Source organism: Taurulus bubalis (assembly GCF_910589615.1).
Source record: "Taurulus bubalis genome assembly, chromosome: 3".
Taxonomy (NCBI): Eukaryota; Metazoa; Chordata; class Actinopteri; order Perciformes; family Cottidae; genus Taurulus; species Taurulus bubalis.
This window is the reverse complement of record NC_136591.1, coordinates 23562136-23580681: the sequence shown is the minus strand read 5'-3', so window position 1 is coordinate 23580681 and position 18546 is coordinate 23562136. Positions and strand designations below refer to the sequence as shown.

General features: G+C 41.9%; 1 protein-coding gene across 1 annotated transcript; it reads right to left on the bottom strand.

Annotated features, from left to right (window-relative positions):
- Positions 1 to 7015: 7015 nt before the first annotated feature.
- LOC306733704 (fasciculation and elongation protein zeta-2-like) lies at positions 7016 to 18049 on the bottom strand. The gene is made up of 10 exons (XM_079214985.1): positions 17736 to 18049; positions 14249 to 14357; positions 13908 to 14024; positions 12665 to 12806; positions 11175 to 11302; positions 10562 to 10708; positions 10181 to 10261; positions 8954 to 9029; positions 8709 to 8774; positions 7016 to 7145 (listed from the first exon to the last, which is right to left on the bottom strand). The coding sequence occupies exons 1-10, from the start codon at positions 18041 to 18043 to the stop codon at positions 7129 to 7131; spliced, it is 1191 nt and encodes a 396-aa protein (XP_079071111.1). The 5' UTR covers positions 18044 to 18049; the 3' UTR covers positions 7016 to 7128.
- Positions 18050 to 18546: the final 497 nt, after the last annotated feature.

Here is an 18546-nt window from a genome sequence, read left to right as displayed (position 1 = left end):
CAGCATAGGCCGCTCATTGTGGTATGAGCAACAACGTCAGATTTCTCATTTTGTAGCCAACATTTTCAAAGTCAAATCTCACCCATAAGGTTTTAGACAGGTAAACACAATAATGTAACTTTAAAAAAGGCATACAGTAAAATAAATATAATTGGGCATTCATGTATGTATTGTGGATGTATTCTCCTTTTTTATTTTATTATATTTTATTTTTAAAAAAAGCCTAAATTAGCATTTCGCTACAAACACTCAACACAGTGCATCTCGTTTTTGTGCCTAGATGTATGTTACAATTCTAATGCCACTGTGATGTCCATATCAATTAAAATAAAGTCAAGTCAAGTAAACAATGATCACAAGTGAATTCTAGCAATTTCTACAGGGCATAAAAAACATGATTATACTGTCGAAATATTAGATGTTTTATCTTTTTGGTCATTACATATGGCATCTTAAGACACCTGGTGGTGTGCATTAAAATGTCCAACAGCACACATAACAAATAGCTAAGCTAATACATATAGCTGCATTATCATTGAGAGAGAACCAGTAATTTCCTTCTCTTAATATAAAGACAGACTCTCATTATAACACATAATATGAGGGCTGGAGTATCATCTTTTCACTGAAGACTGTAACAAATGCCAGACCAGTTCAAACTACTGGGAATATGTCATGTACCATTATTTTTTTAATTACATGACATTATGCCATAATATAAGTGAACACAACACACATGGGGCTTATATTCCCATAAGAAAGGATGTACAAACAGGGCCCCTGAGGACCAGAGGGGTGATATGGCTCCTGCCATGCCTCTACAGGTAAACTGAAACCTGACACCCGGCCGTTACCATGGCACTGTTGAAAAAAAAGCAAAAGGTTGATGGGAGTTTTGGAGCGCAAGAGGAACACACATGCAGTGTGTGCGAGGCTCGTTTAAGCGTCTCGACCTTGTGTTCTAGGAAACATTAGCCTCAGGGCAGGAGACGGGACTTGGGGACACTTTCCTTCAGCTTTTCCTCGTCTGTGCGAGCAAGTCAGCAAGTAAAAGTATCGCGGTGTAAAATATTGATGGGGCGACAGGTGTGATCCTTAACACCCAGCAGGTCTTTGCCTTGTTGATCGATGCATCACTCAGTGAGGGGCTGCCAGCACCCCCAACACAGGCCAAACCACGGACCTCAGTACTGGTGAGTCCCTGGTTGGACATACTTATCACCTTCCAGAGTCTAAACTCAGGCTTTCCCTTACTGTCCACTTTGAAAAGAAGAATATCTAAACCTTCTGTATTTTCTCAGATCTTTTCCTGGAACATGTTCGAAAAGAACCAGCAGCGTTCCATATTCACTTCAACAGCATCGCGTTGCCTTTAGGGCCTACTGTACCAATTTCTAACAACATATTTAAGAAGGCAGAAGTCTAGAGGAATTTATTCAAAGTGTCTGATTAGGGAGTGTGCTCGAGCTAGAAACTAGGCCATGAGAACACGTTTGTCTCCAGTTACAGTGTTATCTCTTCCGCAGCACATGTGATTGCCTTTCTATCTCACAGAGTTGACTTGTGATGTATTCCTATCAAATGAAAACCCAACAGAGGTCTGCATGAATCCATTTAGGGACATTCAGATAAGCAGGGTGTATGCAATCGTTTTAAATTATATGACAGTATACAGATTATCTTACATATTTCTACATAGATTGTGTGACAAAACTTCAGTTAGTGATGAGTCTTCTGGAGGTGTAAAAACCAGAAAGAGTGTTTCATACCATAAAAAATGGTTGTAAGAAGGTTATTTCAGAAATGTAATCGAATAAAATGTTAATTACGATCAAACCTCAGATATAAAACGCTGGCCTTTCCTCCAGATTCACCGAGCCTCACTCCTCCTGCAGGAGGAGGAGGAGGTGGCGAGTTTGCGACGGGAGGTCAGGGAGACCAGCCGCTGGTCCGGGAGCTGTGGTTCATCGTAGTGATGGCAGCCATCGCCCTGCTGCTGCTCGCCATTGTGTTAGGTGTCACGCTCCATAAGGTGAGAGACACGTATTTTACATTATACAGTATGTCCAAGGGAATGACCTCAACAGCACAGGTCAGAATCCATCTTTCCCTTTCAGGCCCTGAACAAATCTCCCTTCACCAGAGAGAGACCCCCGCTGGTGGCCCTGCCCATGCAGAAGAGGAACCCCATGGCTATTTATCCAACCAGCAACTTGGTTTTGGTGAGGGGACACTCATTTACCCGCACACTGTGCACTGTTTAGTGGCAACACTCGGCCTTGTAACAGCAGAGGAAAGGAAAATGGAACGCAGCCATTGTTAATGCTTTTAATTCATCACATGAAGACGCCAAATATCTGTTCATGTGAAAAATACCTTTCCCGTGTAGACTATGACAGACTATAAAGAATGCTATAACAAATGCTCTTTTTATATTTAGTTGAAATATAAATACTTTTAAATGATTAATTCTGTTATATTTGTGATGTGGCCACTTTGAAAGTAAGTCAATTTTAAATCTCCAAAAAAAATAATCAAGAGAAAATGATTATGAACCATCCTCTTCTTATTTTGTATTATGGGATAAGTCTATGGGGTCTGAGTCGTTTATATTTGAGCATCATTACAGAGAGCGCAATGGGAAAAATACATTTGAAAGTACATTAATTCTATTTTGTGGAGAACATTATCAATCAAAGAGTAATTTAATTTGAACAAACAAAATTGTCTATAAACCATAATCAATGTCTCAGGTGAGAAGTGTCCCGGGCACAGACATAATGCCACAATAACAGTGAGACAGAATAGACCTATTGAGTGTGAATAACTCTCTCCCACTATCCTTTTTAGTTTGAAACGGTGCCCGACACGACGGGCTTCTCCAACAGTGTAACACTGAAGGGTTTCACCATGAAGATAGAGGTAAAAAAAATTAAAATAAAGAGTGCTTCACCAAAACATGCGAAGACACATTCTGCACACGTAAACATCTCTCTCCGCTCCTCACCAGGAAGTGCTGGAAGCTAAATGTGAGCCTATTGGCGAGGTCCCACCTCAAGGTGAGCTGGGGATCCTCAGTGTGAACTCCCTGAGGCGCAGCGTCAGCCAAGTGATGGACGGGAAGTCAATAACGGGAGACGGCGATGAAGAAGTGTGGGACCCAAACATTTCTGGCCATGACAGTGGGATGGTGAGAAACCCCAGAAACCTGTTCAGAGCACTGTGTTACAGAACAGTGACATTACAGAGATCAACCGGTATTCCCTGGCACACATCTTCACAGCTGTGCACCAAAATACAAATATAAAAAGAAAACATGGACACTGACACCCATCACCCATATGTAGTAAGACCTACTGAAACAAGCTAAAACACAGAGGATTTTAAATTGGGCTCTCACTCCGGTTTAACGAGCGCTGTCCTCCTCCCTTTCAGTTCATGGACGACGAGGAGTTTGTTGACACCGTCAAAGGGTTCAGCACGGTGAGGAAGGAGCACACCATGTTCACCGACACCAACCTGTGACCCGAGGGACGACCTTTGAAACACGACGGGAGGCAAGCGCTCCATGTTTAACATTTTGATGAGCGAGGCCCCTCAGTCACATGAAACCCACCTCTTTATGTCGGACAGCAGAGGGAAAGTTTCTTCTCCCTCACAATGGGGAAAAAAAAAGAGAGTTTAACTGGTGACAAGATCACTGGAAGAACTGGGAGGAGATATAAGTGGGAATGTGACGGCTCCGACATTAAAAACACATCTGGTCAGGATACATTCTTTCTGAGGGGAAAGGAGGAAGCAGCTGTTTTGGTTTAGGACTAAGAATACAGACTCCACGAGACAAACCAAAGCTGCTGTACGGTGATGCAGCAGAACATATTTATCCTTTTTTTTTCTGATCATTTTGGTTACAGGCTTGTTAATTTTCAACCTGCTCTCCATGACTGAAAACTTGTTATCTTGATATATCTTTGGATGTTTTTTTTCTGTCTGGTCATTGGATTGCTGAGCAACTTTTTACATAACCTGATTGATCTCAATATTGATATGAAAATAGTTGAAATAATATCCATGGGTAGATAAGTTAACACACACACACACACACACACACACACACACACACACACACACACACACTTTGATATCAGTATCTAAAGATGCAATACACACGTCCCTCTCAATCTCTTTTCAGGTTCTCTTCAGTTATACAATACTTTTAACTGGTTATGAAATGTTTTTTAAATAAAGATAACTTCATCTGTGTCAATGTCACTGCTGTGAAAAGTCAGCCAAAACCACATCAAATTTGTCACATATTAATTTATTTGAAATGAGTTGCAATGCATTGTGGGCATAAACACACTTGTACCATTCCAGTCCATAATAGGGTTACAAATTAAACATTTACATAATAAATTAATATACTGCAGTACCACATGAGAGAAACATAAAACCCCAAACTAGGGCATTATATTGCATTAAAAACAAAATGAGTCGGTTTAATGTACAAAATTTCCAGGCATTTACAAAGGCAGCCTCTTTTCTGTTGCTTGTTTCGTTCTACATATATAAATATAAATCTCTAAATTGTAGTTACACTGATATGTCTATAATAACTAGAGACCACATGAGGGGTTCCCAGATGGGATCCACGACTGCCATTTCAAATATAAAACTAAAAAGGACCTTGTTAGCTTTTGTAAATGAGGATCAACAGAGATGTTTTCTCTAAATGTTTCCTCTAAATGTGTTTCACTGCCACAAGCCTTCTGATGTTTAACTTTGCCCTTTTCGATATCTTCCGAACAGTTTAAATTAAATGATTTGAGTTTTCTGCATTCCATTTGCAAAATGCACGTTGTCCCTTTAGTGTGATATCAATGTCCGTAAACAAAACAAAGTAATGCTAGATTGTGAATGTTTGCAAAGCTGGCAACAGGAGAAACAACAGATACATATAAATTGTTAAATATAGCACGACACGCTTTTGTCTTCTTTTACAAAAGAATAAAATGGAACCCTCAAATTTAAGCAACCGTTTGTGCGAACTTCCCCAACATCCGTTAACTTTATCACACCCCTTCGTCGACTTCCTCCGGACTTTCCTTCTAGCCACATGCATGAGAGAACTGCTATAAAAGGTTTAACCAGTCAAAATAAATTCATTGTTCATCGTCACTGGACTGCTACTCCAAACGGATGCTACTGTGCCGTTTCATTTCCAGCTACACCAACTCCTACCAAGCAGTCTCGGACCTCTAAGCACGCGTTTCAACACATCACAACAGTCAACATCTGTAATGCTACCCTGGTTTACCCTCGGCAAGAGGCCTCTATGATCACCTCCACTGGCTCGTCCAGGCGTTTGTAGAGACATTTGTGAAAAGATAAAAGTGCAGCAAAGTTGAAGTTTAGCTAATAACGTTATTGCCAGAAACATAGAAAGACTCAGGAATGTCAGTACCTTTCAGAACAAGATGTAAACTGCCAACACTGATGGTCGTACCTGAGACGGAGACTAGACCTGATCCGGCGGCGTGTGGTGCACCTGTAGTAGCTGGTGATCTGAACGTTAGTGGGCCAACAGACATGCTGCGCTAGTTTGGTGGCTCAAGGTTTTTAAAGGGGTACACCAGTAACTTGGTATTATAACTCACCCAAATTGTCGGGAGTCTCTAGCTCCAAAAACACCGGAACCTACAATTCCCTTAACGCATATCAGTAGCGTATTCTCATTTGTCCCACATCTTTTAAACTCCTTGTAATGTGTAAAACCAGTGGAGTACCCTTAAGGTTGAAATTCTCATGCTCATGATGACTACTAAGGTAAATAGATGGATGAAGGACAACGATCCTTCATGTTGACACATGTTGGAGGCACTAGCTAAAGCTTCTATGCCTCATCTAACTCTAATTTAGTGAGAAGTACTCTAAAGTACATCCACCACATATTCCACTAGTACATGCCCAGATCACTGACGGACTAAAGTGCTATGACAACATTTCCACAACAGTTAAAGGGTTCACAGATAGAGAAAACCCACAACTCATAACGGAAGCTTAACTATACAGTTATCAAACCTAACATTATCAATATTTATCCTAATGACACGACCAGGTCGCTCATTTTCTACCGATGCAAAAGACATGTTTTACGAGGTATTTTCAGACTCGTGTAATGGCGACTCCTGGGAGGTGATAAAGTTGTTGGGGGTGGCGGTCACTACTTGAGGGCTCAGAGGTCAATGGGCAGCATTTACTCAATGATGTTGCCATGTGGTCACAAAAGGTGGCTACTGGCAAGTCGCTAATCTCACTAAAAACAATTCCATCTCCAAAAATATGCTTTACATGTTTGTTCATCCAGCTATTACTTTTTTTCCCTCCCTTTTTCAAAAAGTCAAAAGTTTTCCAAAACTGTGCAATTTTTGATCGTATACAAAATATTTCATTTTAACATTCAACTTGTAGCCAAAACTGAGCGTAAACCCAAACGAACAAACTAAAAAAAAGAAATTGTGAAAATCTTTTCAACCCCCTATAGACATTATATGCAATGAATCAGCAAATGTTTCCATTCAGGAAAAAACAGGATTAATGCTCGAGATCGGCCGACTGTTTCAGAGATTCTGTCGGGATTTGTTTCCCCCGTCAGGCATGAATTTTGCCGATGCAAATGCATTAGATTTACAAAAGTGCATTTCCCTTGCAGAGGCCTGCTGATGAAGCTCGTGGAATTAAAATACACCTGACCCTTCTCCATTCAAGAGCCACTGGCTAATCAGGAAGTGACGTGCTCAGACTAATACTGATTACTGGCATTCATACACATCATGCAGTCAGGATATACAGGGTCGTATCACTCAGGCATTAAAAAGATAAAACATCACATATGAAAAGAACTATAAAGACCAAGGAGTTATATAATCTTAGGAAAATCAAACCGTGGCAGAGTAGAAAAAAAAATGCCACGAGGAAAGAAAGTCGTCGTAGTGAAGAAAAGAGTTGAAAAGGGGGAGAAAGGAAGATTTAGATTGTGAATCCATTAACTGGGTTCTTCCCGATGACCAGAACCCTCTTCTGATGGTCCAATGAATGGTTCTGGAAGCAGGAGGCTCGCCTTTGGCTTTACGTCGGACAAAGCACTGTGGAGACAAGAACAGAACCGCTCATGAGCAATGCCGCTCTGATGAGCAGCGTGGCACATGAAGGAGAGCTGGAAATGATGGAGGAGCAACTACCACGGGGGGTGAAATGTGTGGAGAGAAAAGAGAGAAAAACAGGTGAGAAAGCAGACCCGAGAACAGCTGCTACTACAAGCTTGCAGTAAACGGGAACCGTGTGCATGAGTGTGTTGGTGTGTGTCAGGTTAAGTGTAGTGCAGCCGCAAGCACCGCACGATACGATAGACACTACAGCGAGGAGCGAGTGAGGGAAGGCAGCTGCTTTGAGGAGGGGAGATAGTGAAACTACAAAGACGCACTGAGAAAGAGAAGGAGAGAGAGAAAGGGGCGTTTGACAGGGCTCTGAATAGAAGGCTGGAGGTGAAGAATCTGTGTTAATGTGTCAGTGCCTCACAAACCTCAGTTTCCACTGCTCTCATACCAGAGCTACCCAGAGGACAATGCAGCACAGACGAAAGACAAGGAAGGTACAAGGTCAACAGTGAAGGGTGGCAAGAAAAAGCATTGTTTCCCCTCCCCCTGGAATTCATGTATTGTGTTGAGTGCTACTTTTTTCTGTGGCATCCTGTTTTTTTCTTCTCCCTACCGTCCCTGGAAGATGTGAATTTTGTACTTTGGCAAAGGGGACAGGGAGTCTGAGTGTCAGGTGGACCCGACACAAACAAAAGCCACCTGGCCGTGACACAGCTCTAAATATGGAGTACTCGGGACTAGGGTTGGGTACCGAGAACCGGTGCCAATATGGCACCGGTTCCAACACGTCCGGTACCTACCGGACCGAAAAGCAACGCAGATTTCGGTGCTTCCTTCCGGTGCCTGAGAAATTTAAATACTTTTTTTTTTTACACTACTCTGTAAAGTTGCACGGTATATAGATACTAAAAAGGTAGCAAGGTGCCCGTACGCTAAAAACGATTATTAAAATAGCGCGGATCAGAGCGCATAAGCTGCTCTGCTCTCTGTCTGCCTGCATGCAGAGCGGGGCTGGAGGGGGCGGGGCTTCCAGCGCTCACACAAACAGTGCGCGCACACAGAGATCGCTGGAGACACGAGCACGAGCTTTTGAACGTCCGTCCTCGGCTTGATGGAACAAATCTCTCCAGTTGATATTAATGATGACGTGTAGTCCAGTAAAGCAGCAGTTTTAGGATCCAACAGTGTCTGAGTTCTGTTGCACACGGTCCCATCAGGCCACCTGATGCTTGTGTCTGTTCTTTTGAAATATATATTGTTTATAGTTTGAAGTTAAAAGGTTTGAAGCTGTAGTTTGAAGTCAAGTACATTTTGTATGTATTTATTTATATTTCTAGTATACTTTAAACAGTTAATATATTGTTCAATTTGAAGAAAAAAAATTGCCTTGGCAATAAAAAAGTATCGGTTCAGGCACCGGTATCGTTTTAAAAGTATCGTTTTAGCACCGGTATCGGAAAAAACCCAAACGATACCCATCCCTACTCGGGACGCTCGCTGATATCAAACATACGGGGAAGCGGTTAAAATCGACTGAGGCTGCATGTTTACCTTTGAGAATGTAGTCTGTTAGCAGGGCAGGGACCCTCTCACTGTCATCCCTCATGGCGTGAAGGACTAGCAAGGAGAGAGTAGCACATATATTTAAAAATATATACATGCATTGAGCAAAACAAAGAAAAATTCTTTAAAGATTTGAGAGCAAACAAGCTGCGGAGACGACCATGTCCAATTTGATCATCGTGGTCCATTGTGTGTTTGTGTGTGTGTGTGTTGGACGGTATCACTGCACTCACTCTTTGTGAGGATCTGGAGGTCTTCTACCACTGGGTAGCCAGTTTTCTTCTCGTAAGGGATTACTGTGGTTAGGTACTGAAAAAAAGAAGATCATGTAAGACACAAGGAAATAACACTGTTATAATATGTTTAAGTATAAGGCTCTTCACTAAGTCCCTCCCCTCGAACACGGACTGGCCAATCATAGCATAGTACCGGCCAGCTCTGTTCCACAGACTCATGCAATCCTGTCACCTTCAGGCTGGTTAGTGGACTTTGTGTAATAACAATAGTCGTTACCCTGGGAGGTTGGTTTCTAGTCCGATAGCACATCATAAACTAGCATTAGCACTTCTCTACTACCGACTGTAAACTGAATGTGTACATATACTTCTTCTGCTTTTTAATGGTTGTCTCAGTAAACAAAGTCCTACCCAGCTTTACAGGAACAGTGTTGTTCCTTAATTGTATTGTCTTTGGTCTCAATCGCCAGGTGACGTGCTGGTTCACTGCTACACTGTGATCTGGAGGCTGTAGCTTAAACCTGTTTTCGCTGCTGAATTAGTTTGACCGCTAGGATATTTCCTTCAAATGCATTTTGTTGTCCCTTTCCGTCTACTTCTCTCTGAAATCTCCTTTTTAGATTTTCCAAAAATGGCATATATATTCAGAGAGTGCATTTAGTGACAGTGTGGGCTTCATGGTTGCACTAGTTGCTTGACAGAGTAGCAGCTCAGCAAGGCTTAGCCAAGGGTCAATAACAGTAAAAGTCCATCTATAATTGCCACATACATTTTCATTGCACAGTGATCTACTTAAATCTTAAAACAAAAAAGCCTTACATGGCGTAAGAAGGTGATAAAATGTGATGTTGTGTTATGAAGGTTGACATATGATGCCTGTAGTTGGTTTCGTTGAGACTTAATAGAGTAAAAAGGAAGCGATGATTATGCAACATGGTCCTCTTGGCTTAAAGCAAAGGAAGAACAAGATGGGAAAACAGTAAAAAGCTGCAAAATATGACAAGTGGTAAAAAAATAAATGAGATAAAATGACAAGTGAAAGACAGAAATCAACCACGAAGAGAAAAGAAGGAAAAAGAAAACAATCGAGCATTTGACACCAAACGCCAGCAGTAGCTGTGGAGAAGGAAACATACCAGTGGTAAAAGAAAAAGAAAACACACAAGAAAAAGACAGAAAATATCTGCAAAGAAAAAAGTGAGCGGAAAGAAAGAGCAGGGGCACCTGTTTGTCCCCTCCTGTGTTGCCAAAAGTTTGACGGAGGCCATTTTGAATGACATTGGAGAGTCCCTCCAGAGTGAGGAGCTACAAGGAGTGAGAGGAAGGAAGGAGGAAAAAAAGAAAGTAAAGAGATTTCTATATTAAGGGAAAGGCGGAAAAAGTGTGAAAGCACACACACACACACACACACACACACACACACACACACACACACACACACACACACACACACACACACACACACACACACACACACACACCCTATACTTTGAAGAACTGTGTGGCTGTGTATCATTGCTCGTTAACATAATCATAGTCATGCATTCAGGGCATATGTTTTCGTCTCTGACAAGGCCTCCCACGCCATGTCGGCGCATGACTCACCGTGCCGGGGATGTGCGTGCTGGCTGTCCTGCCGTTGGGCCTGGTTGTAGCCGTACTTCGGATTTTCTTCTTCTTCCGCAGCAGCTCGCGGTGCTCCTTCTGCCGATTCTGCACGTCGATCAACAGCGAGATGAAGCTGTTCTTCACCTGTGGGTTTTTTTTGACAAAACTCAGAATTTATTCTGTTTTTTTAGGATCAAACTGACATTTACTTTTTGATTTCTTCTTTATGCAATGCACCAAAAGAAAACTATTTTTATCTCCTGTTAAAAATAAACTGTGACATTCACGACATTGAAGCAAATTATATTGTGACGCTACTACCAGTCTAGAGCACTGCGAGCCGTGCAGTCTGTTCTCATGACACAGATGTCAAATGCCTGCGTCTTCTTCAAATCTAACATTTAAAAACCATTTGTGTGTATATATATATATATATATATATATATATAATTACTTAGGAATTGTCAGACTGACAATGACTCTAAAGTCGGCTGAAATGCTGTTAATAATTCGGCCATGTTTGGACTTTGTTTCTTAGCTTTTCACAAGTTGTTGCCTCGTTGTGACGTTGAGGCGATGCAGTTAGAAGAGGATGAAAAAACGAAAGTACCTCCTTCTCATAGTCCAGTTCATCTCGCAGGGCCAGAGCCTGGATCAGCTCTTCACTGTAGCGGCGAATGGCCATCTCCACTTCCTCCAAAGTCTCGGTCAGCTCAGACACCGACAGCTGACGCAGCCCTGAGGGTGGCAGATAGATGAGGGGAAAGCAGAGTGTGTACTTGTTGTGTGTCTGGGTTTATGTGAGAGAACAGTAGATTTGATGAGTATTCAGCATGAGAGATTGGTGGTTTGGAAGTTAATGAAATGGAAACACAACATTATAAGGTTGAATATTCATTCACTTCTACGTGACTTCCAATACTATCGTGTGTCATAAAGTACACAAAAGCTACCTAGTTTGGAAATCTGTACATATATTTAAAATGCATTTCTCATCTCTACATGCATCAGTGCACATAACATGGTACTGAAGATAAGATGTGCAGTGTGACCGACTCTCACACAGACACTTTTCACACGCTCTCATGCCACACGTGATAATAGACACTGAAAGCACATGATATGCTACATTTTATATATCAAATGAAACCGTCAGCAAAGAAGTTCTTATCTGAAAAAACAGTTTCCGTAGAGGAAACTTCCCACAGCTCAGGTTATTTGATTACTCTAAATTGCCTCTCTGCGGCAGCCCTGCCAGGCTCGGCTGCAGCCTCCTCCACGACCCTGAACAGGATAAGCGATTACAGATAATGGATGGATGGAGTTTACATAGCAGATTTGCTGAAAAGCACAATGGATTTCCTGCTCAAAATGTCCCCGACCATCACCATATACAATTTAAAGTATTTTCCATGAGCATTACTGTCAACTCCTTCACGGACGCGGGAGAAGTGCAGAGAAAGAAGGACAAATACATCAAATGATGCTGTAAATGTTTGGAGCGTGTAAGCCCTGGTCGATAAGATTGTAATGGTGATGATAAATAAAGACATTACAGTGGAGTACATACTAAAGGTATAAAAAGGCAAACATCAAAAGGTGGAAGTAATGTGAATTTAAGAAAATGTGTTTCACATTTTTTTGTGTATCTAGCTCAGTGTAAATATATTAAATACAATCTAATTTGACGAACAGACTAAATATTGTTTTTAGTATACGCAGATATCTAGAAACTAAATCCATGGACTTGAGGCAAACTGGGTGCAACTTCTTCGTCTGCACTAGTATGGCAGTACAAATTGTGCTCAAACCAAATATATGCAGTTGATTATATAACATGTATGAAAACCGGAATTGCTGTCCGTTTGCATTTGTGACATATTACGTAAGAATGGTAGTGCAAGTGCGCGTGTGCGTGCCTGTGTGTATGTATGAGTGTGTGTATGTGTGTAGCCGTTTCTCCATGTAGCAGACCCATTGCACTTCATTGAGTGATTTAGAGAACTATCAAATGGCAGTATGAAAAAAATCACTGTTGTCTCACAATAATAAAAGCTTTATTCTCTTCTTGTAGATGTTTCTAACTGCGGTGGTACTCACGGTCCTCGTAGCTGGTGTTGGAGCCGGAGCGTTTCAGGGCTTGGAGGTCTTGAGACAGCATGGACAGGTCGGACTGTGAGGGACTCTCATCGTCCTCCGGGTCTGGAGACTCCTGCATCATCTCCTCTATCTCCTCGATCACCTAAACCGCAGCCCCCACCCCAAAAAATACACACATAAGTTCACAAACGTGTGGTACCGCATTTGAGTTTTACATATTTGAGTCAGGGTGTAGGAGAATATGTGACAGTGCTTTCTGTGGTAGTTGTATGGACATAGAAGAAAAAAGGTTTGTCATTTTACAGCTGTCATTAAGGCCGTTAGATGTTAGGAGTCATACTCCTTTCTAGAGATCATTTTCAGTATTGATGTAGCATGATATGGTGTTGTGTAGTACAATTATATGTTCCTCTCTATGGACGTTTGACCTAAAAGAAGTGCAGTCTCCCATTTGAACGTTAACATAACAAAGCCCTTTCAGATGGCAACATTATTTGTTCTGTGAAGGTCTGACAGAAAGCCTCGTTGTTGATGATCAGCTACAGGAGAATGGTAAAATGATTTTCCGAGACATTTCTTTTTGTGTTTTCAAAGACTAAAAAATTCGACAACTGTTTTTCAGGTTTTCCAGGACAGCCGGTTAATGTTTGTGTAAGACACATGAAGAGCAGCAGAGACGGACGCAGCCAAACCAAGTGGGGCCCTCGGAAACAAGAGTCTGTTGTGAGTTATTACTTTATTAGATGTTTAGAGATACAACAGTTGCAAGTACCACAACTGGAATGTCACAAGCCAACAGTGAGCAATAAATTCATTGTTCCAGGTTTCTATTTTGGTTTCGCTCAGTTCACTCCATTTGTACTTTGTCGCTGTGACAACTCTTTTAGATCATCAGAGAATCTAAAAATGGTTTATAAAAGCTACCCGTGAACAAATATCCCAATCAGAACCTGATATTTTGGCGTGTGTGTATGTGTGTGTCTGTGTATGTGCATGAGGCCAAAAAACTGAACTGAACATGGTGTACTCCAGGAATATTTTTTTAAGAAGTGCTGTTGAAGAATGGAAAGAGGGAATAAGAGAGAGCGAGACAGAGAGTGAGAAAGATAAAGAAAGAGAGATAGAGAAAGAGAAAGAATGACATGCAGTAAAGGGCCATGGATTGGACTCGAATGGACTCAAAGTAATTACTTGGCTAAGCTGAGGCTAGTTTGAAAAGAAAAAGCAGCGCGTTAGCAGTTACCTGTTCGGCCGTGTAGAGCGGCTCGTCGCTGATGCTGGAGACGATGATCGAGTGCATATCCATCTGCTCCCTGAGCTCCTCGTCGTCGGACAGATCCAGAGACTGGTTATCGAACTTCTGTCCAATGGGGAAGGAAGGGTGGGGGTAGAGAGATACAAACATGGATGAGACAACAAGCAGGGGGTTAAGCAGATTGATGGCAGAGGATCAACCTGCTTACATTTGTGTCTCTTCTGCAAGGTTCAAAGGCTGCCTGGAAATGTAGCCTATGCATTTACTGTGTGCATCCATTGTTAAAATTAGGGACTCTGTGTGTGTGTGTGGTTGAGTGTCCGTTGTACCTCATGCTCGATGATGTTGAGGGTGGGCAGGTGTAGGGAGCGAGTGTGCGATGTCTTCCAGTCCACCGCCATCACGTTGCCATAATTATCCGTCAGAGCGTTCCACACCCTGAAGGGAGGAAAGCAAGAGGGGTTCTCTGCTTTAGTTAGGATTAGAAAATGATATAATGGCACGGGAAACAGAATAGTTGAAAAGTTGGGAGCAAAAGGAACAGAAGGCAAGCGACGAGTTTTTAACACCCAGTAGAAGAGACAAGATCGTCTTCCTTCTCTTTTTTACTGTGACACAGCTTTTTTATTTGGCAGTGTCGTGTCCTCGGCCCGCTCCCTCACCACCTCGCTGTGTTCCCGCTGCAGCGTCCACAGCCTGAAAACCACTGACAACGACTGCAACGACTGCTCAATCTCGTGGCATTTCCCCAAATCGTGTGCCGAGGGCATTAGAGTTGTTTACAAGTTTTCGGATAAGATCGGACGATTTAGAGACAGTGTCATTGTTGCACTGACAGACTGTTGAATGTTTGCAATGCTCTGCAGCGTGCACGTTGGCAGCCAAGCAGATGAAGGCACAGAATCCGCTAAACAAACAAGAACGTTGTTCAAATGTAAAATCCATCTTTCAAACACTTGAGGGATTTTTTGCAAAATATTAGAAAAATTGTGCTCAGTTAACTGACGGCCAGTGTTTCATGGTAATTTAGTAAATCTGATTTATTCAATTTAACGTCATTAAAAGGTTACTGCAATTATATAAACATTAAATAAAACTGCCTTTCCTGTAGTCCCATTTGGAAACAAACAACTGTCGCATTGTGCAGGTTTTCAATCACTTTGATAGAAAAAAGAATCTGTGGAGAATATTAAATTTAAGTGCACACGCACAGTCACTGTGTTTTTATTTTCTAGGCCCTGACTGCTGCAAGCAGAGCGAGGATGGCTGCTGTGAACCCATGTGTCAGAGAGGCTTTGCATCGTCATACCCTTTCTTACACACACACACACACACACACACACACACACACACACACACACACACACACACACACACACACACACACACACACACACACACACACACACACACACACACACAGCTTGGGGAGTGGGGGGGCTGAAGGGTTGTTCTAAATAGGGCAAAGGCTGGCAGGAAATACTTTTTGTGCCTCAAGCAATGACACTGTGTCGGACATGTGACACGATTAGCTTCGGTTTCAGTGGGAGCATTTAAAACAAGACCAGTCTCGATTTTTGGGGGAATTACTTGCTTGAATATAGTTGCGTGAATGTTCTTTTATCTTGAACACATATAATACGCACGCACGACTTTCCTTTTAACACAATTTGATTGCTCCATTCTCACTCAAACCCCCCCGCACACACACACCATCCTTGTCATCCCTGTTGTTCGTCTCATCCGAGGTCTTACTGGAGAACTTGTTAAGCGCCTAGGCACGTCCTGCAAAAGTCCAGTCATCCAGAAAAGACTCTCACTGAGCTTGGCACTGCTCTTTGGGTTTCTACGGGCTGCTGTCCAATTATTCGATTCCCTCCGTCCTCCGTTTCTTTATCTACAACAACCATAGATGCTTCCCCCCTGTCTGGCCAGCCTTCCCCGAAACACTCAGAGTGCCATTAACGGCGAGATTGTTACTGTTCTTTGCTGTGACAAGCTCTCCACTATTTTATTTATGACTGCATTTGTTCTAGTTGCAGAAGTGTGAAGCGTTCTTTGTCAAATGTGACAGTTTTAAAAATGGAAATTGGAACTGAAGAAATATATATATATATATATATATATATATATATTTTTTTTTTTCTTGATGCAATTAATCAAGAAAATAATCATGAGACTATATATAAAGTTTACAACGCTAAACAAAACAAAAAGTGTATATATATATATATATATATATATATATATATATATATATATATATATATATATATATATATATATATATATATGAGACAAGCAGCAAATCCTCCTTTGAGAAACTACAGATTTATAGTCTTTTATAGTTTCCTAATTTATGTTGTTTATATATTGTTCTTTTTAAAACTTTTTAACTGTGTTGCACTTTATTATTATTATTACAATTCACTTTATGTCAGACAGAAGAGAAACGTACTTTCAATCTTCTGTATGTTTGCACAAATGGAAAATTGACAATAAAACTGACTTTGATCATCAGAAAATGTTTGGCATTTCTGCTAGATAAATGACTAAATTGATTAACTTTCAACTAATATATGTATTGACTACATGTTGCTGCTCTGTAGCCGATCCAAAATAAAGGTCATTCATCGCAGCCCTGAACCGTTGCATTTTCAATCGTACGAAATTTTAGTCGGCTTCTGCCATCAATATATTGTCAAAAAATGCCACGACTTGGCACGACGCGTCAACCCAGCTAATGTTAAGGTTATGTAAGCACAGCTCTCAATCTCAATCTAAGATGGTGGTCTTTATTTTACTTAGGTGATGGAGTCACAAACTCAATATTCAAGTACGATATTCAAGCAAAATAAACACACACATACATGACTAACTTCCCTTTTGGTAGAGAAGGGGATGCTTTTTACATACATTGTGTGATTAGATCTAACAGTTTGACAATGTTGCAACGTTACAATGTTGCAATGTTACAATGTTGCAATGTGCAGAAGAAGGCAAGAGGAGGGTGATTTATGATTTATGCAGCCCACACAGCTCTGGAGTCACAGTGACGTCCATACTTTGTGTGGGCTTGGTGTGAGTGGCTGCTGTTGGGAAGCAATAACATGATGTCATGTTGAATGTGTAGTTTTGACATTGGAGGGTCTACCAGATAAAACAACTACTGAGACCCAGACTGAGATGACGAGGGCTGTTAAGGAGGAGAGAATATATGCTGACAGTGTACCCGTTCAGACTATGTCATGTATGAAACATGACATATTAACATATGTAATTGTAACAAACATGACAAAGGAAGGACCAGCAGGGCTCATACACGTTATGGATCAGTGGTTTAATAGCGAACATCAACCAATATATCCTGACAGCAAGTACTGGTAACGTGGCAGGAACCCTCCAATCTCTTCAGCACACACACACACACACACACACACACACACACACACACACACACACACACACACACACACACACACACACACTTCAACCATTTAAGGATTACATTGTCAAAATATGCTAGATAGTACTTTGTACTTGATATTTGTGAGACTACGATGTATTTATACTTCTCTCGGTCTGAATGACAACTTACATTCAAGCGTCTAAGTTCACCTGATCATTAATAAGTGTCACACACTTTGGTAAAATAAGACAGAACGTGCACGAGCTCGCTGGCAAACTTTGGACGACACTGATTGCAGCCAAGCTAAGAGCCCCCCTCCTGTGTAACATCAACGTAAGCTTAGCTAACGTTGGCTAAGAGATTAAAAGTTAGCGTAAATTGAAATTCGATTAAAAACTCGCACTCACTCATCGTCCTTCAAGTGGTTGTCCTCCGTGATGGGCTTAACGGGCGCGATGTTTTCCGTCCCGGTGTTGTAGTTTCGGAAACACACCGTCAGCTTCTCGTCGAAGTCTTGGACGAGGTCCTCCATCGATTTGAAGCTGCAGATCTCACCGGAGAAACTGTTGTCCAGGTCGGAGAAGTCGTCTAGGCCCGACGACGGATCGCCCACGTTTGAGTTCAGCAGGTCCAGCGGGTCGGCCGACGCCGAGGCCGGCTGGAATTCGTTGAAGTCCTGCCAGTCCTCGTCGAAGTGGGCTAACGGCGCCGCCATGACTGCCGTTGGAGCTCGGTTGACAGCCGATTAAACCCCTCTACGGTGCTCTGTTCTCGGCTACGAGACACTGGACTAGACGTTGAGGCGGAGAGAGAGAGAGCGCGAGCGGGAGGGAGGGAGAGGGTGGAGTGGGCGGGGCTGCGTGACGTCAGTTTGGACGCCACGCCCTTTCAGATGGAGCAAAACAAATTCACGTCAGCTGGATTTCTATATGGTTTGTTGTGCTGTTTATATTCGACATATCGCTATCAGTCAGCAGACGGCACTCTAACTATGTGTATATGTACGTTTAGGAAAACAGACAGTATGTATTGCTTCTCTTCTGCAGTAAATACAAACTCATCGCTTTCCTGAGTGTCTTATTCAAAATACATGTTTTGCACCACTCAGATGGAATAAACTGCAGCAGGATGGTGAATGTGGATCACGTGACTTTTTGGGGGGGTGCTGATTTGCAGCTGTGGAAAGTAACTAAATACATTTAATCAAGTACTGTACAT